Source organism: Leucopleurus acutus (genome assembly GCF_964270905.1).
Source record: "Leucopleurus acutus genome assembly, chromosome: 21".
Classification (NCBI taxonomy): Eukaryota; Metazoa; Chordata; class Mammalia; order Artiodactyla; family Delphinidae; genus Leucopleurus; species Leucopleurus acutus.
In genome coordinates, this window is record NC_139163.1 from 29,502,421 (window position 1) to 29,521,037 (window position 18,617).

At 46.2% G+C, this 18,617-nt stretch overlaps 2 protein-coding genes across 3 annotated transcripts in view; one reads left to right on the forward strand and one right to left on the reverse strand.

The window, feature by feature from the left end:
• Positions 1 to 5,067: 5,067 nt before the first annotated feature.
• LSM1 (LSM1 homolog, mRNA degradation associated) lies at positions 5,068 to 16,841 on the reverse strand. Its single transcript, XM_082863951.1, has 4 exons — positions 16,459 to 16,841; positions 12,442 to 12,510; positions 10,952 to 11,067; positions 5,068 to 7,569 (listed from the first exon to the last, which is right to left on the reverse strand). The coding sequence occupies exons 1-4, from the start codon at positions 16,502 to 16,504 to the stop codon at positions 7,399 to 7,401; spliced, it is 402 nt and encodes a 133-aa protein (XP_082720077.1). The 5' UTR covers positions 16,505 to 16,841; the 3' UTR covers positions 5,068 to 7,398.
• Positions 16,842 to 17,050: 209 nt separating this feature from the next.
• Positions 17,051 to 18,617, forward strand: part of BAG4 (BAG cochaperone 4) — a gene marked incomplete at its 5' end in the record, with an annotated part of 32,978 nt that continues 31,411 nt past the window's right edge. For both annotated transcript variants that reach the window (XM_082863953.1, XM_082863954.1), the window contains one exon: positions 17,051 to 17,320. In XM_082863953.1, coding sequence (XP_082720079.1) covers positions 17,051 to 17,320 — 270 coding nt within the window. The remainder of the gene's footprint in view (positions 17,321 to 18,617) is intronic.

An 18,617-nucleotide genomic window follows, 5' to 3' on the forward strand; every position in this document is an offset into this window, starting at 1 on the left:
TCTACAGGGAGCAGCTGGGGAGCTGACTCTGACTTAGGAACGCTGCCTGTGGGCTTTGTTTCCAGCCCTCTCAGAGTCACAGGGAAGCTGGCACCAGAGGGAGAGCCTTGGCCTCTTGTTTGTCTCCAGCCCGAGCCAGCGGCGTGGAAAGAGGTCGGAGGGCCCGGCTGGTGGGGGGGGGCGGGGGGGAAGGCAGCAGGCCAGCCGCCCCAGGCTTCTCCTCCGTCCTGGCCCACGTGCGCCCTCGTGCACACGTGCCTCTCGGTGGGGAGGGGAGGGGTTACCATGAGACAGGCCGGGCAGATCACGTTCAAGGCCCTGCCACTGCTGTCGTGGGGAGAATTATGGCCGTCGTGACGGGGAGGAGGTGGTATGGGGAGACTGCAGGATCGGGGCACAGGCTTCTGCTGATGTCAGAGCCTGCCACTGACTCTGGGATGGGTGTGGGGTGCTGGTGACCTCCTCCTGGGCCAAGGTTCTCTTCCTCAGCCTTTGCAGGCTGAGCGCCTTGTTAACTCTCACGGTCCCTCTGAGCAGGAAGGTAGGCAGAGAGGTCTGGGAATTCCCTCTGGTTCTGGAAGTCCTCTGTGTCTGGCTTTGCTTTTGGATGAGGGCAGAGCCCCCAAGGGTGGAGACCAGAGGGCACCGCAGGCCAGGAGGGAAGAGATGCGGCCCAGGCCGTGCAGAGTGCTGGACAGGAAGGCCCAGGGCCGGGGAAGGAGGACCCCACTCATTCACTCAACAATCCTTTGATGAGTGTCCACTGTGTAGTTCTACAGTTACAGGGGAAAACGAACCATGTGACCCCCTATGGGGAGCTGTAGGGCAGATGAGGAGGTTCAGAAGTACAGGGGAGAAAAAAAAAAAAAAAAGAAGTACAGAGGAGGGAGCACCTGACGACACAGGAGGAGGAAGGGGGTGCTTCTGGGGGGAAGTCAGATTAGGAAGGAGTCAGCCAGGTGGGAGAGGGGCTGGGGGCCAGGCGCTCCAGGTAGAGCATGGAGTGGGCGGTGGGGGGGTGGTGGTGGAAATCTGAGGGGTGCTCAGCTGTGGAATGTTCGTAGGGCGCGGAGGGAAGTCAAGGCTGGAGAGAGAGGCAGAGGTCAGAGCCAGCTGAGTGGGCGTGGGAAGATTCCTCCACAGGTTCCCGGGAAGCAGAGGCCGGGAGTTGAGGAGGGGACCTGGAGCTGGTGTGGCCCGGCCCCGAGGAGGTGAGTACTGGGCATCGCCAGCGGCCTTCGACCTTGGGCGTGTGGGGAAGCTGTGGACTGGAGGGCAGAAAGCACAGAGGTCAAGTTCAGACAGACTTCCCATCCCACTCCCACCACTTACTTTATGGTTGGGAGCCCCTCACTTCAGTCTGAACTTCCTCATCTATAAAATAGCAGTATGTTTTCTTTTTCTTTTTCTTTGTGTAATCCTCTCAGGGTGGTTATAAGGCTTGAATCAGGTAACAATACATCAAGAGCCCCCAGGACCAAGCCCCAACTTCTCAGCCAGTGTCTGGGCCCTCGCGTCTCCCCCTAGCCACCCTTCTCATCTTGCCCAGCTCAGCGCGCTCCCGAGATGCCCTCAACGTTCAGGGCAGCTCACAGCGTTACTCCCTGAAAGGCTTCCCTTTGGGCACCCCGTCCCCCTACTCTTTAGTTAGAATTCAATACCTTTGGGCCCCCCGACAGACATTTATCACAGTAACAATAAGACTGTTACGCATTCCCCACACACACCTTTTTTAAAAGACTGTTTTAAGAGCTGTTTTAGATTCACAGAGAAACTGAGAGGAAGGAACAGAGATTTCCCATAGACCCTCCACCCCCGCACCTGTAGATCCCCCCTCTTTCCGTGTCTGTGAGCTCCATCCGTAAGGCCCTGTAAACGCCATGAGGACTTGGATCCTCTCCAAATTCTTGATTCCCCAGCACTTAGCACAGGGCTAGATAATTAATAGATACTGAATAAATGTTTAGTAAATGATTGGGAAGCATGGAGCCTGGCACTTTGTAGATTATCAATAAGTACTGATTTTCTTCCAGCTCTTCCTTCCTGCTTATAGGGTATATGCTTATTTAATATCTAAAGAGTGGAGTGTTTTCCCCCAAAGGGAACATTGTGAGAGGACAGCAGAAAGTTAAGGCAAGTTTAACTCATTGGGCTTGAGGTCATTATGGATTACCTCCCTTCACAGAATATTTTTTTTTAATAAATTTATTTTTATTTACTTATCTTTGGCTGCATTGGGTCTTTGTTGCTGTGCGTGGGCCTTCTCTAGTTGCGGCGAGCGGGGGCTACTCTTCGTTGCGGTGCGTGGGCTTCTTATTGCGGTGGCTTCTCTTGTTGCAGAGCACGGGCTCTAGGCGCGCGGGCTTCAGTAGTTGTGGCTCGTGGGCTCTAGAGTGCAGGCCCAGTAGCTGTGGCGCACGGGCTTAGCTGCCCCGCGGCATGTGGGATCTTCCCAGACCGGGGCTCGAACCCATGTTGCCTGCATTGGCAGGCGGATTCTTAACCGCTGCGCCACCAGGGAACCCCGGAGAACATTTTATGTAATCCAGCACTTAATCCTCAATTTGAGTTGGTTGCTGTTATGTTGTCACTCTTTTTTTTTGGCTGTGCCACGTGGCATGCAGAACTTCCCCATCCAGGGATCGAACCCACGTCCCCTGCACTGGAAGCACGGAGTCTTAACCACTGGACCGCCAGGGAAGCCCTATTATCATATTTGTACAGAGGAGACTAAGTGTAAGCTCAGTGAGGGGAGGGAAGGCATCCCATGAGTCTGGGGGGACTCAGCAGATGATAACGGCAGGCGTGGAGCGCTCCTGAGCCAGGGCTGGCTCTAAGCTCTTCACACGTGTTCACTCACTCCTACCACCACCCAAAGAGCTGGTGCTATTAGATCCCCATTTTACAGACAAGGAGCTGAGAGGTGCCGCTGGACCCAGTTCGGAGAGCTCTGAAGTGAAGAAACCGGGACGCACAGCCTGTGCTCTTCACCTTTTTTTTTTTTTTTATTGAAGTACAGTTGATTTGCAGTGTTGTGTTAGTTGCTGCTGTACAGCAAAGTGACTCAGTTATACATACATATATATATATATATCCTTTTTCATATTCTTTTCCATTATGTTTATCACAGGATATTGAGTATAGTTCCCTGTGCTCTACAGTAGGACCTTGTTGTTTATCCATTCTCTGTATAATAGTTTGCATCTGCTAATCCCAAACTCCCACTCCATCCCTCTCCCACCCGCCTCCCCCTTGGCAACCACAAGTCTGTTCTCTATGTCTGTGAGTTTGTTTCTGTTGCGTAGATAAGTTCATTTGTGTCATATTCTAGATTCCACATATAAGTGATATATGGTATTTATCTTTGTCTGGCTTACTTCACTTAGTATGATAATCTTTAGGTCCATCCATGTAGCTGCAGATGGCATTTCATTCTTTTTTATGCCTGTGTGCTCTTCACATTTTAAAATCTCCTGTTTCTCTCTGAAAAGCAGGGCCCATATTTGCCTCTCATGCCTGACAAATCTCAGGGTGATGTTCAGTATGCCCAGCTGTCCCCTTACCCTGGTTCCCTTGTCCTCGTCTGCCTGCTTCCAGCAGGTGAGCCAGGGACGTTGGCAGGGGCCACAGTTAAAGCTCTCTGTCTTCTGTAATAGCCTAACCAGAAGAGCAAACTGAAGGCAGGTGGGCTGAGTTGAACTTCCCAGATATTTTATTTGACCTGCACACTATTTTTAGAAAATTTTGAATTAGTTGCCAACACAAACGGTAGGGACAGAAAACAGATCAGTGGTTGCCAGGGGCTGGGGAAGGAGGGAGAAGTTAAATTCACAGGGGCAGGGGTGATGGTGATATAACTATATGCAGTTGTTAAAACTCACAGAATTGTACACTAAAAAGAGTGAATTTTACTGTATGCAAACTTATTCGTCAATAAAACTGGGTCTTAGGGATGAATTCCCAGGCAATCTGGGTTTCTGACCTTGGATACGGCCAGCACTGGGCCCTCTCTCTTCCTTGTGGTTCTAGCTGCTGGCCGGCTGGTGCTCTGACACCACTCAATGCTCTGTGTTTCCAGAGCAGCAGCATTTGAGACCATTTTCTACCCCTGGGTCCTGCAGCAACCGCTGCTGAATGTCTGAAGTTAGGGGGAAAAAAATTTTTTTTTTTTTTTAAAGGAGAATAGGTACAAAATAGGAGGTTGAGAAGAGGCAAAGCAGTGAAGTGAGACATGAGAAAAAAAGAGGACTTGATTTTATTTTCTGCTCCCAAGGAGCCCTGGCAGAGCTGGAGGAGTAGACAGCTAGGGGATGTGAACCAGGGTGGACATTCCCAGAGCTTTGGGACAGGTAGGTACGTGCCATTTTCTAGGGTGGGTTTCCTAATTCTTTCAGGCTAGGAGGTGTTGGGTCACTTAACTAGATACAAAACCTGCTTCGCTGGCAAAAGCAAGCACCCGTGAAGCAGTCTCTTGCTCTTTATCCCCAAAGGGGTAATATGCAAGGTGGAGGTGGGGCACTGCAGTTGGGAGGAACACAGACTGAAGAGTATCTGTTGCCTCCAGCAATCCTGACAAGTCCTCCCCCACCCCCAACCCCGATGCTCTTCCAGACGTTGGCGCATCAATCATCTCCAGACTCTTCATGCCTGGGGGGCTGTGGTCTCCAGTGAGGGCAGTAAGAGAACATCTCCACGTTCAGTGTAAGGATCTCTGCTAATCACTCCACTCCGGGATGCTCGGTGAGTCCTGCCGTCCTCATCCTTTGAGGCATTACTGGTCTCTGAAGCATCTTATCTGACCAGCCTGAATTCACTGCATTCCCCATCCATCCATCTGTCCATCAACCCATCCTTCAACCCCAAAAATATGTACTGAGACTTGATATATGCCTGGTATCATCCTAGATGTGGGACTACAGGACTGAACATGACAAAAATTCTGTCCTTAAGGGTTTACATCCTAGTAGGGGAGTGGAGCAGACAGTAAAGAAGTGAAACTTACGTTGGATTGCGATACTTCCTCTGGTGAAAAGCAAAGTGCCAAGGATATAGGTGGGGGGAGGGGGGAGGTGTGCTATTTAAAACAGGTCGTGAGGGAAGGATTCTTGCAGTTATCTGGGACAAGTATGTCCTAAGCAGAGAGAACAGGAAATTCCGGTCTCGTCCAGAGCCTGCTGCATCTGCTCTGCCTGCTGGCCTGCACCGTCTGCCGTCTGTACCTCGCTCTGCCTGACCTGCCACCCATACTCCTGTGAGCAAAACTGAGGCCACTCTCCAGCCATCACATCTGTGTCATACCCCTGGGGTTCATGCTGATGTGGCATCCCTGAGAAGCCCTGCACAATGGCAGCGTGAGGGCATCTGGTTCTGCTAAGTATCCAGGGCCTGTTGGGAGTTTATCCGAGCAGGGTGGGAGAGCAGATACTGTGGCTTAAATTCAGCCGACAACATGTGACGTAAGGTCAAGGGCCAAGGAAAGGGGAAAAGAACGGCTGGGAGAGAGAGGCTGCTGTACCCAGTTACATCAGAATAAAGATCGCCAGGAAAGGGGCTGCAGTAGATCTTCCTTGTTTGTTTGTTTTCCTTGAAAGTGGTCTCATGGGAACCTCTATTGGAAGAAACTATTAAAGACAAAACAAAGGTATAGAACTGAGATTGATTCTGAAGCCTGATTAACAGTAGAGGAGTACCCGCAGTGGTCCAGGAAAAAAGCACGATTTCAGTACCTGCAAAAAGCCTGGACTGGGCAAAGCTGAGGGCAGGCTCTGAGCAGCAGGGAGACAGAACAGGAGGGAAGCAGGGAGTCTCATTCCATGCTTCAGCTCTCTTTGCTGCTGCCTGTGTGACAAAGGTCTAAAGGCAATATGTTATTACGCATAACAACTGAAGCCCAGCTATGGCTTGGAAATTCCTGAACTACTGTGGAAATTCTCTCCTTTGAATCATGACTCTTTTGATTGCATTTGGAATTCTGTTTGAAGGAGGTTGAAAAGACGAGTACAGTGAATCCGAATCTCTTGAAGGTGCCGGATATTCTGAAACAGTGGTGCTCAGAAAAAAGCAGAATGCTTACAGAATGCTGTAATTCTGCTGACTCTCAAAGAACATCTTCTTGTAGTGGAAGTTAGCCACCTCTTCCACAAGTCTCCCCTTTGTGGGGAAGTTAATAACAAATTCCGGCTATTCAACAGTAAGGTTAGAGATGAAACACACTAGATAAATCATTAAGTGCGACGGTTCTTCACAAATTAGCTACCTTGAAACCAACCCAATGATGAATAGCTCAGAAGTCTGTATTTGGCGCAGTTTTAAAAACACCTGAGCTCATAAAATGTGGTATGTTTAATACTACAAAATAACTCAAACATAGGAATTGGCTATAAATATCTTCCCTGCAAAGAATGTCTTTGCTCAACAGACTATAAAATAAGTATCTGGAATAGTTTTACAGTTAAAACTGAGAATCAGGGAGGATAAGTGACTTGCTTGAGCCCAAGGTGCTAGAGAGAACAGAGTCCAGGTTTCGGAAAGTACAGCCTCTTACGCTTCCTGTGTGATCAACATCATTCCAGAAAAGGGGCATCACGTGGCTTGGCTGAGAATAACCTAGATATATCAGTCACTGCAACACGATTTTATCTGTGCTTTTTGATCACAGCATAGGAGGCTCAAGACTCAATCCAGAGGACTAGAAAACCTAACGAAATTAACAATATTTAGAGAAGTCGTTATGTGGATCTCAAGGGAACGCAGCTGGGATAGCTGTTGGTGAAGCAAACAGCTGCTTCTCAAACAAACACCAGCTTCTCTTATAATCAGTAAGTGCAAAACTTCACGGAGAGAGCCCTCCTCAAGCCTGAAAACTTGTTTTTCTTATCAGAAAAAAACATGACAAGAGGAGAAAGGAGGACTTACAGGATATCTCGTATGAAAATATTCCTTCATAAGTAACTAGTAGGTTGGAATTGTGACAGAAGGGAGATCCCAGCATGTGTGTGTATGGACTGCTTATACCTTTGAGAGCAGAAATCTAATGACTATTTACTGAAGGCAACTCAAACTTGGGAAATAATAACATTGCAATTTTGAGATTCATATTTTATTTACAAGCAAATGAAGACTATTCCCTGTAACCATTAATTTGGGGGGAGAAGAGCAATGTAAAGAAGTAGTTGCTGGCTCCACAGTGACGTGTGAAAGGAGTCCATGCCACTGTTTCTTTAAATGATTTTGTTATTAAAAAAACCGAAACAAAATGCACGATTTCTTCATGTTGCATATGTGAAAGAATTCCAAACAAAAATGACTTTTCAAAGCTCTGCAGTCTCTCGTCAAATGTGTCACTTGGTTTGGTGAGAGCCCCTGCTCCCCAAGAGCTACAGCCTCTAAGCAGAAGACTTAATACTCATCAAGAGTATCTGCTCGAGGGATAGACAGGCCTCGATCCTTCAGGGCCTGGACTTTCAGCTTCTCGGCTTCCAGCTTGGTCTGCTGCTCCACCCTCTGTTCTTCTAGGATTTCTTCAATAGACACTTGCTGGAGGGGTGTGTCACTCTCCTTTTCTAAGTCCTACAAAACAAGCAGGTTTGGAAAGCTTCACCTGATAACCAAGAATAGAAAACATCATAGATCTAAAGGCAAACCAGTTCCTAAATGGATTCCTATATCCAGCTTGGGTTATTTTTTGTACTTGAGATAGGGCAGAAATATCCTATGGACAGATAAATTTTACAAAGAAATGGCTGGCAATGCTCCTATAGAACACATGTGAGTGTGGTTTAACAGGAATCAGTATCGGCTTGTATAACAAAGCCTTCGTGTATCCAAAGTAAAGTCCTACATTAGACAAGTACTCCTTCTCTTAAAAAAAAAAAAATATTAGGGCTGCTTACAGCTATTTCCCCAGCCCCAGGGAATCCAAGAAAGAAGGTACTGAGGTCAAGATGGCTTAAAATAAATTTTGTATTTATACATGATCAAAGTCAGCCTAATTTCTGGGGGTTTGTGCTCAGTAAGAAGGTAGAGAACACTGATTCAAAGTAGCACCACCACCTGCCCCCCCCCACCCCCCAGGCCACAGCCGGTCCTGGCTCCTTCCCGGGCCAAAGGCAATAAACTGTCCCTCTGCCGCATTAACCAGGAGTTGTTACATTATAACACAGGACTTCTTCCCCCTTCATGGCAACAAGTCTTCTAGAGAAAACCTCAGCAGACCAGTTAGGTTACTAAACCATTTTGGCCCCAATGTATTTCTCGCAAATATTGGCTACTTTTCCCACTTAATATGGCATAATATGCTTAATATTTTTATTTTTGAACACCTTCTAAACATTTGATAACCAATTTTATAATGCAGAACCTTGCTATAAAATTATCTATCTACAGGGCTTCCCTGGTGGCGCAGTGGTTGAGAGTCCGCCTGCCGATGCAGGGGACACGGGTTCGTGCCCCGGTCCGGGAAGATCCCACATGTCGCGGAGCGGCTGGGCCCGTGAGCCATGGCCGCTGAGCCTGCGCGTCTGGAGCCTGTGCTCCGCAATGGGAGCGGCCACAACAGTGAGAGGCCCGCATACCGCAAAACAACAACAACAAAAACACACAAAAAAACAAAACAAAACAAAAAAATTATCTATCTACAGACTCAGTTCACTCTCCTTAAGATGAGTATACAGGTGTCACTCTGTGTTTTAGTAACATGGAAAGCCTATACCGACAGGGCATTCTTATTTCTCATCCTCCTCTCTGACTTTTAATTATAAAATTCTGGGAAGGCATCAACACATACACAAACTCTCCAGACGTTCCAGCCGACCACTGGATACTTATCTTCAGATGCTGCTAAGGCCTCGGAACGCGCAGGCAGTGACACAGCAGATGGAGGACTCTCACCAGAAAGGTTAGAATGAAAGCCACATAAATTACGTAAGCAAGCCCTGCCCTGGGTCAAAAGTTAACTGCATCCAGCAGAATATATATTATCAAGTGTAATCTTCCCTCACAACCCATGGGCAGCAGGAGGGAAGATAATGTTCTTGGCTTAGTGTACTACTTCTTGGGCTTTTCAATATTATGTGCTGAGCTGTTCATGTGGTTATGATAATGCTGTTTCCTAACAATCAGCTTATTACTTAAGGCTGTGTGTCTCATCATCCTTGAGGTAGAATCCAGGGACTCTGCAAACAACTGAATGTTTACAGAATCCAAATGGCTTCTAGGTTTGAGTTTTCCTAGAATTGGTTCATAATGTCTTCAAACTGACTACCGATTCATAGAACTATGTAAGTATTTCCTGAACCATATTTCTTTAGTGGTACCACTATAAGAATTCTGCAGCATCCAAACCATAACATACAAAAAAAAGAGCACTTTTCTCCTCAAAAGGGCTCCCAGGAAACAATGAAGCTTCAAGAATAAACACAAGTTCACTTCTCTTCACATACATCTACACAGGGGCATGTTTGTGCCAATGTAACTGGCACAGAAAGCATGGATGTGGTGTTTACTACTGTACAACTGAAGCACAGTATGCATGGATATTTTAACTTAAATCTTTCCCCCCACAGCAAAGTAATACATTTCCTCTTTAAAACAAAGAGGTGACAATTCCCGCTGCTTAAACATACACCGAAACCAAAAATATCAACCACAACTATATTTTTAAAATTAGAAAAAGTTATTTCATAGCAATACTTGGACAGTATCGATTAGTTGTCTCTAGCTGTTAATGACATGAGGTCTGAACGAACATGACCCTGGCAAAATTACCTCCTTACTTTGTCAAATGGTCTACCATTAAAAACAGCTACGGACCAAACTACTTCACTCCAAAGACTCCTGTAAACGTGATTTAAGATGTGGCTAGGGATTGGGAAACTTTACTGAAAACTTTAAAGATAAAATCAAGCAAACACCAAGGTTTGATTTTCCTGGAAAACCCAATAATCAGAAGCATGAGGATCGAGTCAAAGGTATTAAATAAAGTACTTTTCTTTTAAAGTAAATGTGTCTCATGTAAAATGTGAAATCAGGTTTTATTTTCTTTAAAAATGTCTGAGTACTTCTAATATATATTTTGGGGGAAGAGTTTTCTAATAGTTCACACACACAGACACATAGACCTACAGTAACACCACTTTAGAGGATTTAACTTTTCACCTGCCAGCTGGCTTTCCTGACAACAGATAACAGGTACCTCTCCTCCTTGGCTGGGAGCTAAGTATGCAAGTGAAGTTGAGCCCATCCTCGGAAAGTTAACAGAAAGGCTTCTTCTGCAGCCATTCTTTCCCCTCCCCGCTTTAAAAAACATAGATATCGCACTGTATATGCAGTGTGTCTTTCCCCCAAACACCACTAATTACCTTTATGTCATGAAAAACCATTTGTAAACAATTGTTTAAATGACTGCAAAATATTCCAGTGTTAACAAGCCACATTTCATTGAATTATTCTTCTCCTGTTAGATATCAAGCTTCAATTTTCTGCTATTAGAGATACAATAACAACATACTAACGAACACATTTGTGTGGGACAGTATTTACATATATATATTTATATATATATATCTATGGCTGCTCCATGTGGCTTGTGGGATCTTAGTTCCCCGACCAGGGATTGAACCCGGGCCCTTGGCAGTGAGATCGGGAGTACTAACCACTGGACTGCCAGGGAATTCCCACGTAGGACAGTATTTTTTATGATATCAGGTAAAAATCAATGGTATTTTGCTGCTAATGGGATCAAAATCTTTAAAATGCCAGGAGGCACTGAAACAAAGTTAATTGCTCTCTGTAGCTTTCCTTTTACAGTGTAGCTTTCCTAAGCTAATTGGGTGGTTTCCTTGAGAAGCTGGGTGAAGGTGGAAAATATATTTTTTCCTTCTTGAAAAGACAAAAAAGAAACCTAACTGGCATGATTATCAAGAGCCATAGCAGCTTAACAGTTTTCACTTACTATTTCTCCTAGTAGGACCACATTTTCTCCTCTGACCACAAAAATCCCTCGAGGAATATCACCGTATTTTTTGCCCACATGAATACGCTCCACAGTCTGATGTAGCACTAAGTTAGCTATAAGTGTACAGGGAAGAAACAAAGATATTTAGTTCAAATTACTTTATAGGTAAAGGTCCATTACTCAATTAATCAGTTATTTTGAGTAGAAAAGATTTAGCTGTACATGACTTTCAAACTTTCTAGTTCTGGAAAAAGCTAAAATTTCAAACAATCTCTTCCTATTACATTGAGACAAACCACTTAGGAGACTTTTAAACAACTGCAAACTGAGAGAGTATTTGGGATTATGTTGCACTAATAAGGAGGATGGTGGAAATAAATGAAGAAAATTAAATTCCTTATGAGTTAGTTGCTAATATCAACGTGGCTATAAGAAAATATAAATGACAGGGCACTTGGAAAACTCTAAAGCCCAAACAACTGCAGAAATTAAAACTCTGGGTTTATTTGGAAGGAAACCGTTTTTCTATGTTGCGTGGGTATGTGTGTGTGATGATTTACCGAAGATTTAACTTTGTTTCAGTACTTAGGAGTCATTTAACCCAATGTAGGTATTCATGGATTACGATATAACGGTAACCTATTTTTTCCCTTTGTCAGATAACCATAATCTGGTAACGTGAGAGTAAAGCCACTATTTACCACTTTTCCCTCATGTAGTCTGATGAATTTGACTTAAGGTTTAGAACCACAATCTGTGAAGAATAATTCATTTTCCTCTTCCAATTGGTGCTGTTTGTCTTACGTGAAGAAATGCGGTATCTGTGCTCTTATCGTCTATAATTCTTACATGTGTTTCAATTATGTTGTTTTTCCTCAGGCCCAAAGCCACTGGCCTAAGCAGATGTCCAGCAAATGCTGATATGAACTGAGAAGCTCCTTAAGACAGAAGCAAATGTAAGGTCTCTCTAGAAAAGTGCAGGAGGCAAAACCAAGACCAAGACCTTGAGTCTAATGTATCCCAAGGTATAAAGTCCCGAGCTTAATGTTGGGGGCCCCCAAAAAGCTTCAGCAAAGGCCTCTGACCCACTTTTCATTGGACAGGGAGGGATTACCTTCAGGGCAGGAACTGCTTTGAAGAGTAGTCGCACCCAAGCCAATGTACAAATGAGCAGCTTTTTCAGTGGACTGAGTTTATTTCTATCATCTGGCTCCCTCTAATGGGGAAAATAAAAAATAGTCCAAAACACTGTCAGCGCATGTTCTAGTGAAAACCAGTTTTAGAAATACAAGCTTGTAAACACAAGCTTTTGAACCACCTAATTGTAATTTAGAAAACAATGATGTAATGATTCAAACCAATATTCCATTATGCCAGACACGTGAAAAAAGTTGCAGACAAATAAACTTCGATATGAAACAACACAAAAATACAGTGGGCAGCTCTTATTATCCAGAGTACAGGAGAAGTCCGTGACTAATACGTACCAAATTGATCAATGCTTCTTAAAAAGCCTATAAGCGTCCTTCCATCTCGAAGCAGGACCAAGTGCTTTTCTGGGGAGAGGAAAAAAGATCTTTAAAAAATGCACTGTTGGGACTTCCCTGGTGGTGCAGTGGTTAAGAATCCGCCTGCCAGTGCAGGGGACATGGGTTCTAGCCCTGGTCCAGGAAGATCCCACATGCCGCGGAGCAACTAAGCCCGTACGCCACAACTACTGAGCCTGTGCTCTAGAGCCCGCGAGCCACAACTACTGAAGCCCATGTGCCTACAGCTCGTGCTCTGCAACAAGAGAAGCCACTGCAATGAGAAGTGCATTAGCCTGTGAGTTTACAGGGTAACAACAAAAACAAAGTTCATAGCAGATTAAGCTCTACTACTTCTTCTTCCAGTGTTTTAAGGCAGAGTTCACTGAGGAATTAGAGGGATGACCCCGGCAGCATGGTGTTTAGATGAGAAGACTGGTGATGGAAGAATCCGAGGAGGCGGCAGAGTGGGGAAGGACTGGGCACGTAGTCAGGGGGCCTGACCGACTGGTTCTAGATGCTGATGCTTGACAGTTAAACCCTCTCAGTGTCATGTCAGTTTCCATACCTGCAAATTTGGAAATTGAATCTAGGTGATCTTTATGATCTTAATTCAAGAATTATTTTCCCCTCAACTGAGATGGAGAGCTGCTATTTCAAACTCTGGAATCACGGAAGGTTTTAAATAAAAAAAATACCTCAGACATGCAAAATGAGGATACTGATAATAAAACTAGAGCAAAAGTTCAATAAAATTTATGGAGAGCTATGTGCTGTTCTGGGGCCTAGATATAGAGTAGAGCAGGGGTCCCCAACCCCTGGGCTGTGGACTGTTGTCCGAGGCCCGTTAGGATCCGGGGCCGCACAGCAGGTGAGAGGTGGGCAAGTGAGCGAAGCTGCATCTGCCGCTCCCCATGGCTCCCCACAGCTTGCATTGCCGCCTGAGCTGTCCCCCGCCCCGCCACCCAGTCCGTGGAAAAACTGTCTTCTGTGAGACCGGTCCCTGGCGCCAAAAAGGTTAGGGACTGCTGCGGTACAGAATACCATTTAGAGTCACCAACCTTATGGAACTTATATTCCTGGTGGAGAAAGTCAAACAAATTTTTAAAAATGCCCTATAGTGCGTAGTCTAGCGGAATAATAAACAAGATAGCAGGATGAGAAAAAGAGGGGAAGAAGCTACTGAAGAGAGGGTGGCTAGGGAAAAGCTCTCTGAAGAGGTGACCCTGAGCTGACACTGAAGAATGATAGTCAGCCCGTCACTAGAATAGGTAGCCAAAGTCATTCATTTGTTCCTTAATGCCACGGATAAAGTACTTTCTAGATGCAGAACAGAGGAACAAGACAGTGATTCTTTCCTGAAGGAATTTATAGGCTTTCTGGGTCTATAATTAAGCACCACAAGAGAGCAAATCTTAATTATGTGAGACTGAGAGAAACTATATCTAGCTGGAGCAGGTATCTGAGTTGGACATTTTTGGCCATAGGAAGAGTGACAGGGAAAGGGAAGAGGAGGGAAATCTGTAATTGAGGCAGAAGAAAAAAGAGCTATGTATCCAAATGTCTGGCGAAAAGTTGAGGGTGTGAAGGGAAATAACAGGAGATGAAGTCAGAGAAGTCCTGGGAGCAGAGGCTGAGTCTGGATGTGACTTTCCTGGGAGCAGAGGCTGAGTCTGGATGTGACTTTCCTGGGAGCAGAGGCTGAGTCTGGATGTGACTTCACAGGGAACAAGAAAACTCTGAAGATTAAACTGGCAGAAAAGAGAGAACGGTTTTGAGGCTAGACCCAGAGTCTGAGACATGAAGAAGAGACCTGAACCAGGGGAGAGATGGGAAGGGACAGGATGGGAGGACCAAGACACTGCAGTTATAAGGGATGGGATTTGTCAGCCAAGTGTGTTTGTATATGTGGGTATGTGTGAGAGAGTGGGGTGCTGAAGAGATGAGTTAAAGAAGATGTAGGAATTCTGAGTCATCATGTCAGGGAGGACCATTTACCAAGAGCTGGGAGTAAAAGAAGCAAGCTCAGTGGAAGGTGATTAGCTGTAGTGATTCTGAAGTGGTATCAGGACACCTATGTAGAAATGTCAACTGGCAACTGGAGATGTAAGACTGGCCAAAGAAGTCAGGATCGCAGCAGTTTTTGAATAAGTCCACAAAGAGGTGATATAATAATTAAAGTCCAGGAGCCCTCCTAGAGATTTAAAGAAAGAAGCAAGCCAAAGATGGGACCTAAGTGTCCATCTATTTTAGGGAACAATAACGGTTGCAGAGGTAAGAAAATCAAGTACCAGTGTTGGAGAAGTCAAGAAAATGAAGAATCCCATGGTAACGTTATCACAGTGTTGCAGAGGATACGGAAGAGCTCGGAGAAGTGCATCAGAAGGTGTCTTTAAGACTGCAGTTTCAGTAGTGTGTTGACAAAAGAAATCAGATTGCAGGGGTAATAGAGGTAGGTGGTCTATTGCAGGTGGTCAGGAAGTAGAGTTAAAATGGGAGACTACTCAAGAGGTTTGGGGGTAAAGATGTGAAAAAAGGGATAGGAATTTGATGGTGAAACAATAGAAAAAATTCGACAGACAAGAACATACATGAAGGGGAGGATTCAGAGGGGGAGCGAGAGAGGATATGAGAGCAACAGGATATTAATGGAAGAAGGTTCCAGAAGCAGTGGAAGGAAAGAGAAATAAGACACAAACTGAAAGGGAGGAATACTTCCTATTCAAATGAGAGGATGGGTGAAAATACAGAAAGACTGAGGAGAGGAGAGTGTCTGAATGTCACAGTGAAGGGTGCATATGAAATGGTTTCAAATCTTTCAGTAAAGGAGGAGCTTGGAATCTGCACAAAAGGGGTTAGAGGCTTGAGAAAAGCAATTATTTTTAGTAGAATGGCAGGATGTGTTAGGGGCCTCAAATAATTCAGATACATAACAAGAGAGGTGAGGGCAAAAGGGCATCCTCAGATAACTAAGACTGAGGATTTCATCACCCATTACAGACAGGCTTGTACAGTGGTTATTCATACATGACTTTGGTCCAACCTACATTTCCCTTCAATAGCAAAATCACTAAATTGGATCTAAAAAGTGATTTCAAACGACAGGAAGAGAATTTAATCATAAACTCACTCTTTAATTTACATACATAGTAACTGTTGAGATTCCTGTAACTTGTTTGGAACTGTGTGTAAACCGTTTTGCAGCAATTACAAGTTAATGAGACAGATCACACGATTGAGACTTTAAAAATGTTTAAGGAATAATTCACAGATGAGAGTTTGGAAAAAGGAAAGACAACTGTACAGAAGTGAGCTCCTCTTCAGGACAGTGACTAGGAATAAGGGAGCTCTTAATAAATGCGAGAGAAAACTGTCTAACAGAAGAAAAAAGTAAGTTTGAAGTGAGTGACTCAAGTCTTTCTGGAAAAAGCAATACCTGGTCCGGCAGTGGTCTCCATTACCATAACCCTGAAGTCTAAATACCCTCAACGGTAAAAGATTGCAAACGGCCACACAGCATAAATCCTATGTTTAGTGCTAATTAAGTCCAACTGCTGTTGTATTACTCTTTTCGTTTCTTGAAGAATCCTTTCTCTAAGAATTCTCATTCATCCACCAGTAACCACCTGGTACTTCGAAATGCCGCAGGTGGGAGATGATGCACCGGGGAGGCGGCCAACTTTCACACTTGGGCCTCAGCAGCCGCATCCCTGAAAAGCAGAAGTGAATTCTACAGCTTGCCCGGGGGCCGGTGAAGGCTGCGAGAGACAGGATACAGGGAGCAGGCTAGGAGGTGGGCAAACGGTGTGTCCCGTGGCTCCTGCATCCTGTGGAAGATGCCAACGCCGGACGTCCAGAACCTTACTAAAAACACACCGCCCCCAGCCAGACTCATTCTATGAGCTCCCTCCTAAGAGGCACCCTCCTGGGAAGAAGGGTCTCACCCCAAACTTCACTCGGAGGAGATGAACTACTCACTGTCGATGTCCTCGATGAGGCTGGCGGTGCCGGGCATATAGTTCATTTTGAGTTGAGATAAGGCTGCAATGTATAGTGGCGGTGGGCCAGCGCGTCCAACACGTCCTTCCTCCTATCGCAGTCGCCGCCTCGGCGGGACCGGGACAGGAACCCGGACCCGGACCAACTCCTCGCCCCGGCTTTCAGTAGCCGGGGCCTGCCGGAAACGCCACCATATTACCCCCACCCACTTCCGGCATCACGTGCCCGTCCTCAAGAAGAGGCGGGGCCGTAGCGCGGTCCTGGGATACGCTTTCCGCCACCCTGATAAGAGGGGAAGAGGAATCTAGATTGGATAGACAGTGGGGAAATGTGTTCTCCCTTTTAAAGGAACACCGTGCCGCCCCTCGTTTTCCTGCTTCCCAGACCCCAGAGCCACGGACCTCCGTCCTTCCTCTCTCAGGACGCGGAAGCTGAGGGGGCGGGACCCGGCCTGGGATTGGCTGTTGCCGGCCGACCACCCCTTCCCTGCGGTCCAGTCGCGCTCCCCCGCAGGCGCCTGCGCAATGGGCCGGCCTTGGGGGGCGGGAAGCGCCCGGGGGCAGTGGAGCCGATGTCGGCCTTGAGGCGCTCGGGCTACGGCCCCAGTGACGGTCCGTCTTATGGGCGCTACTACGGGCCTGGGGGTGGAGATGTGCCCGTGCACCCACCTCCGCCCATATATCCTCCCCGCCCCGAACCCCCCCAGCCTCCCATTTCCTGGCGAGTGCGCGGGGGCGGCCCGGCTGAGACCACCTGGCCGGGAGAAGGCAGAGGAGGCGATGGCTACTATCCCTCTGGAGGCGCCTGGTCGGAGCCGGGTCGGGCTGGAGGAGGCCACCAGGTAAGCTTTGCGCCATCTGTCCCAGGGGGGTCCGACAGGGTAGTCTTTGGGGGTGAGGGCCATTGGGATTGATACACCTCCAAGAGTTTGTAATGAATTGTGTTTCCTGTGTTTTCCTTAGGGGGTCTTTGCAGAGACCGAGACTAAGATCGCGGGTGGGGGGGTGGTTTGCTTGTGTTCTCTTTGCCCTTCGTCTTCTGCTTCAACCATAATAAATGTCTTACCATGAAAGGAGGAAAGAAGATCCTGCGCTGACCTGCGAAGCTGAGTAGCAGGCTGCGAATCTCTTGCCTGGGGACGAGGTTGGGCTGGTGTGGCCCGGCTCTTGCCTTTCGAGTCCTAACAATTTTTCCTGCGTGGCTCGTCAGGTCGGCTCTCCCCGAGGAGAGAGGTGGCTGCAGCCTCCTCCGTCACTCAGCAACCCCTCCCGCTGGGAAGGAACGTGAGGGAAGGAGAGGAACTGGGCATTTAGCCCTTTGCCCCTAAAGCTTTGCCCCGCATTGGATCACGGATAATCAGTGTAGGAAAGCACCTTTACTTGGATTGTTTTATTTCATCTTAACGGTGACTGCAACGTAAGTGTCATCACAGCGTTCCTATTTTACGGTGAAAGAACTGCTGGCTGTGAAAGGTTAACTCGCTTACTCAGTATATTCGGACCTCTAACATTTTATTCTGTGTCGTCGTGCCGGAAATATACTTCAGTTTTGTTAATGCAATATTCTTCGTAGAGAATTATCGTTATACGGTGGGGGCATACGTCTCCTTTGCTTCAGGAATTATAACATCCTCATTGGTTGAAAATGTGATAATGAAATTTCTAAACATTGCTGGTGGGAATGTAAAATGGTTCAATGGTTTTGGCAGTTGCTCAAAACATTAAGCATACTGCTAGGATATTCCTCAGCAAGTCTGCTCCTAGGTATACACCCAAGAGAACTGAAAACACGTCCACATGAAAACTTGCACACGCATGTTCATAGCAGCGTTATTCATCATAGCCAAAAGGAACTATCCCAAATGCTCATCAGCTGAAGAACTGATAAAATATGGTATATTCATACAATGAAATTGTTTAGCCATAGAAGGGAATGAAGTACTGAGACATTCTACAAATGGATGCACCTTGAAAATATGCTACATGAACGAAGACAACCACAAAGACCAAATATTGTATGATTCCATTTATATGAAATGTCCAGAATAGGCAAATCTGTAGAGACAAAGACTTGTCATTGCCAGGGGCTGGGGGCCTGGGGACATTGGAGAAGATAGATAAAAGGTATGGGGTTTCCTT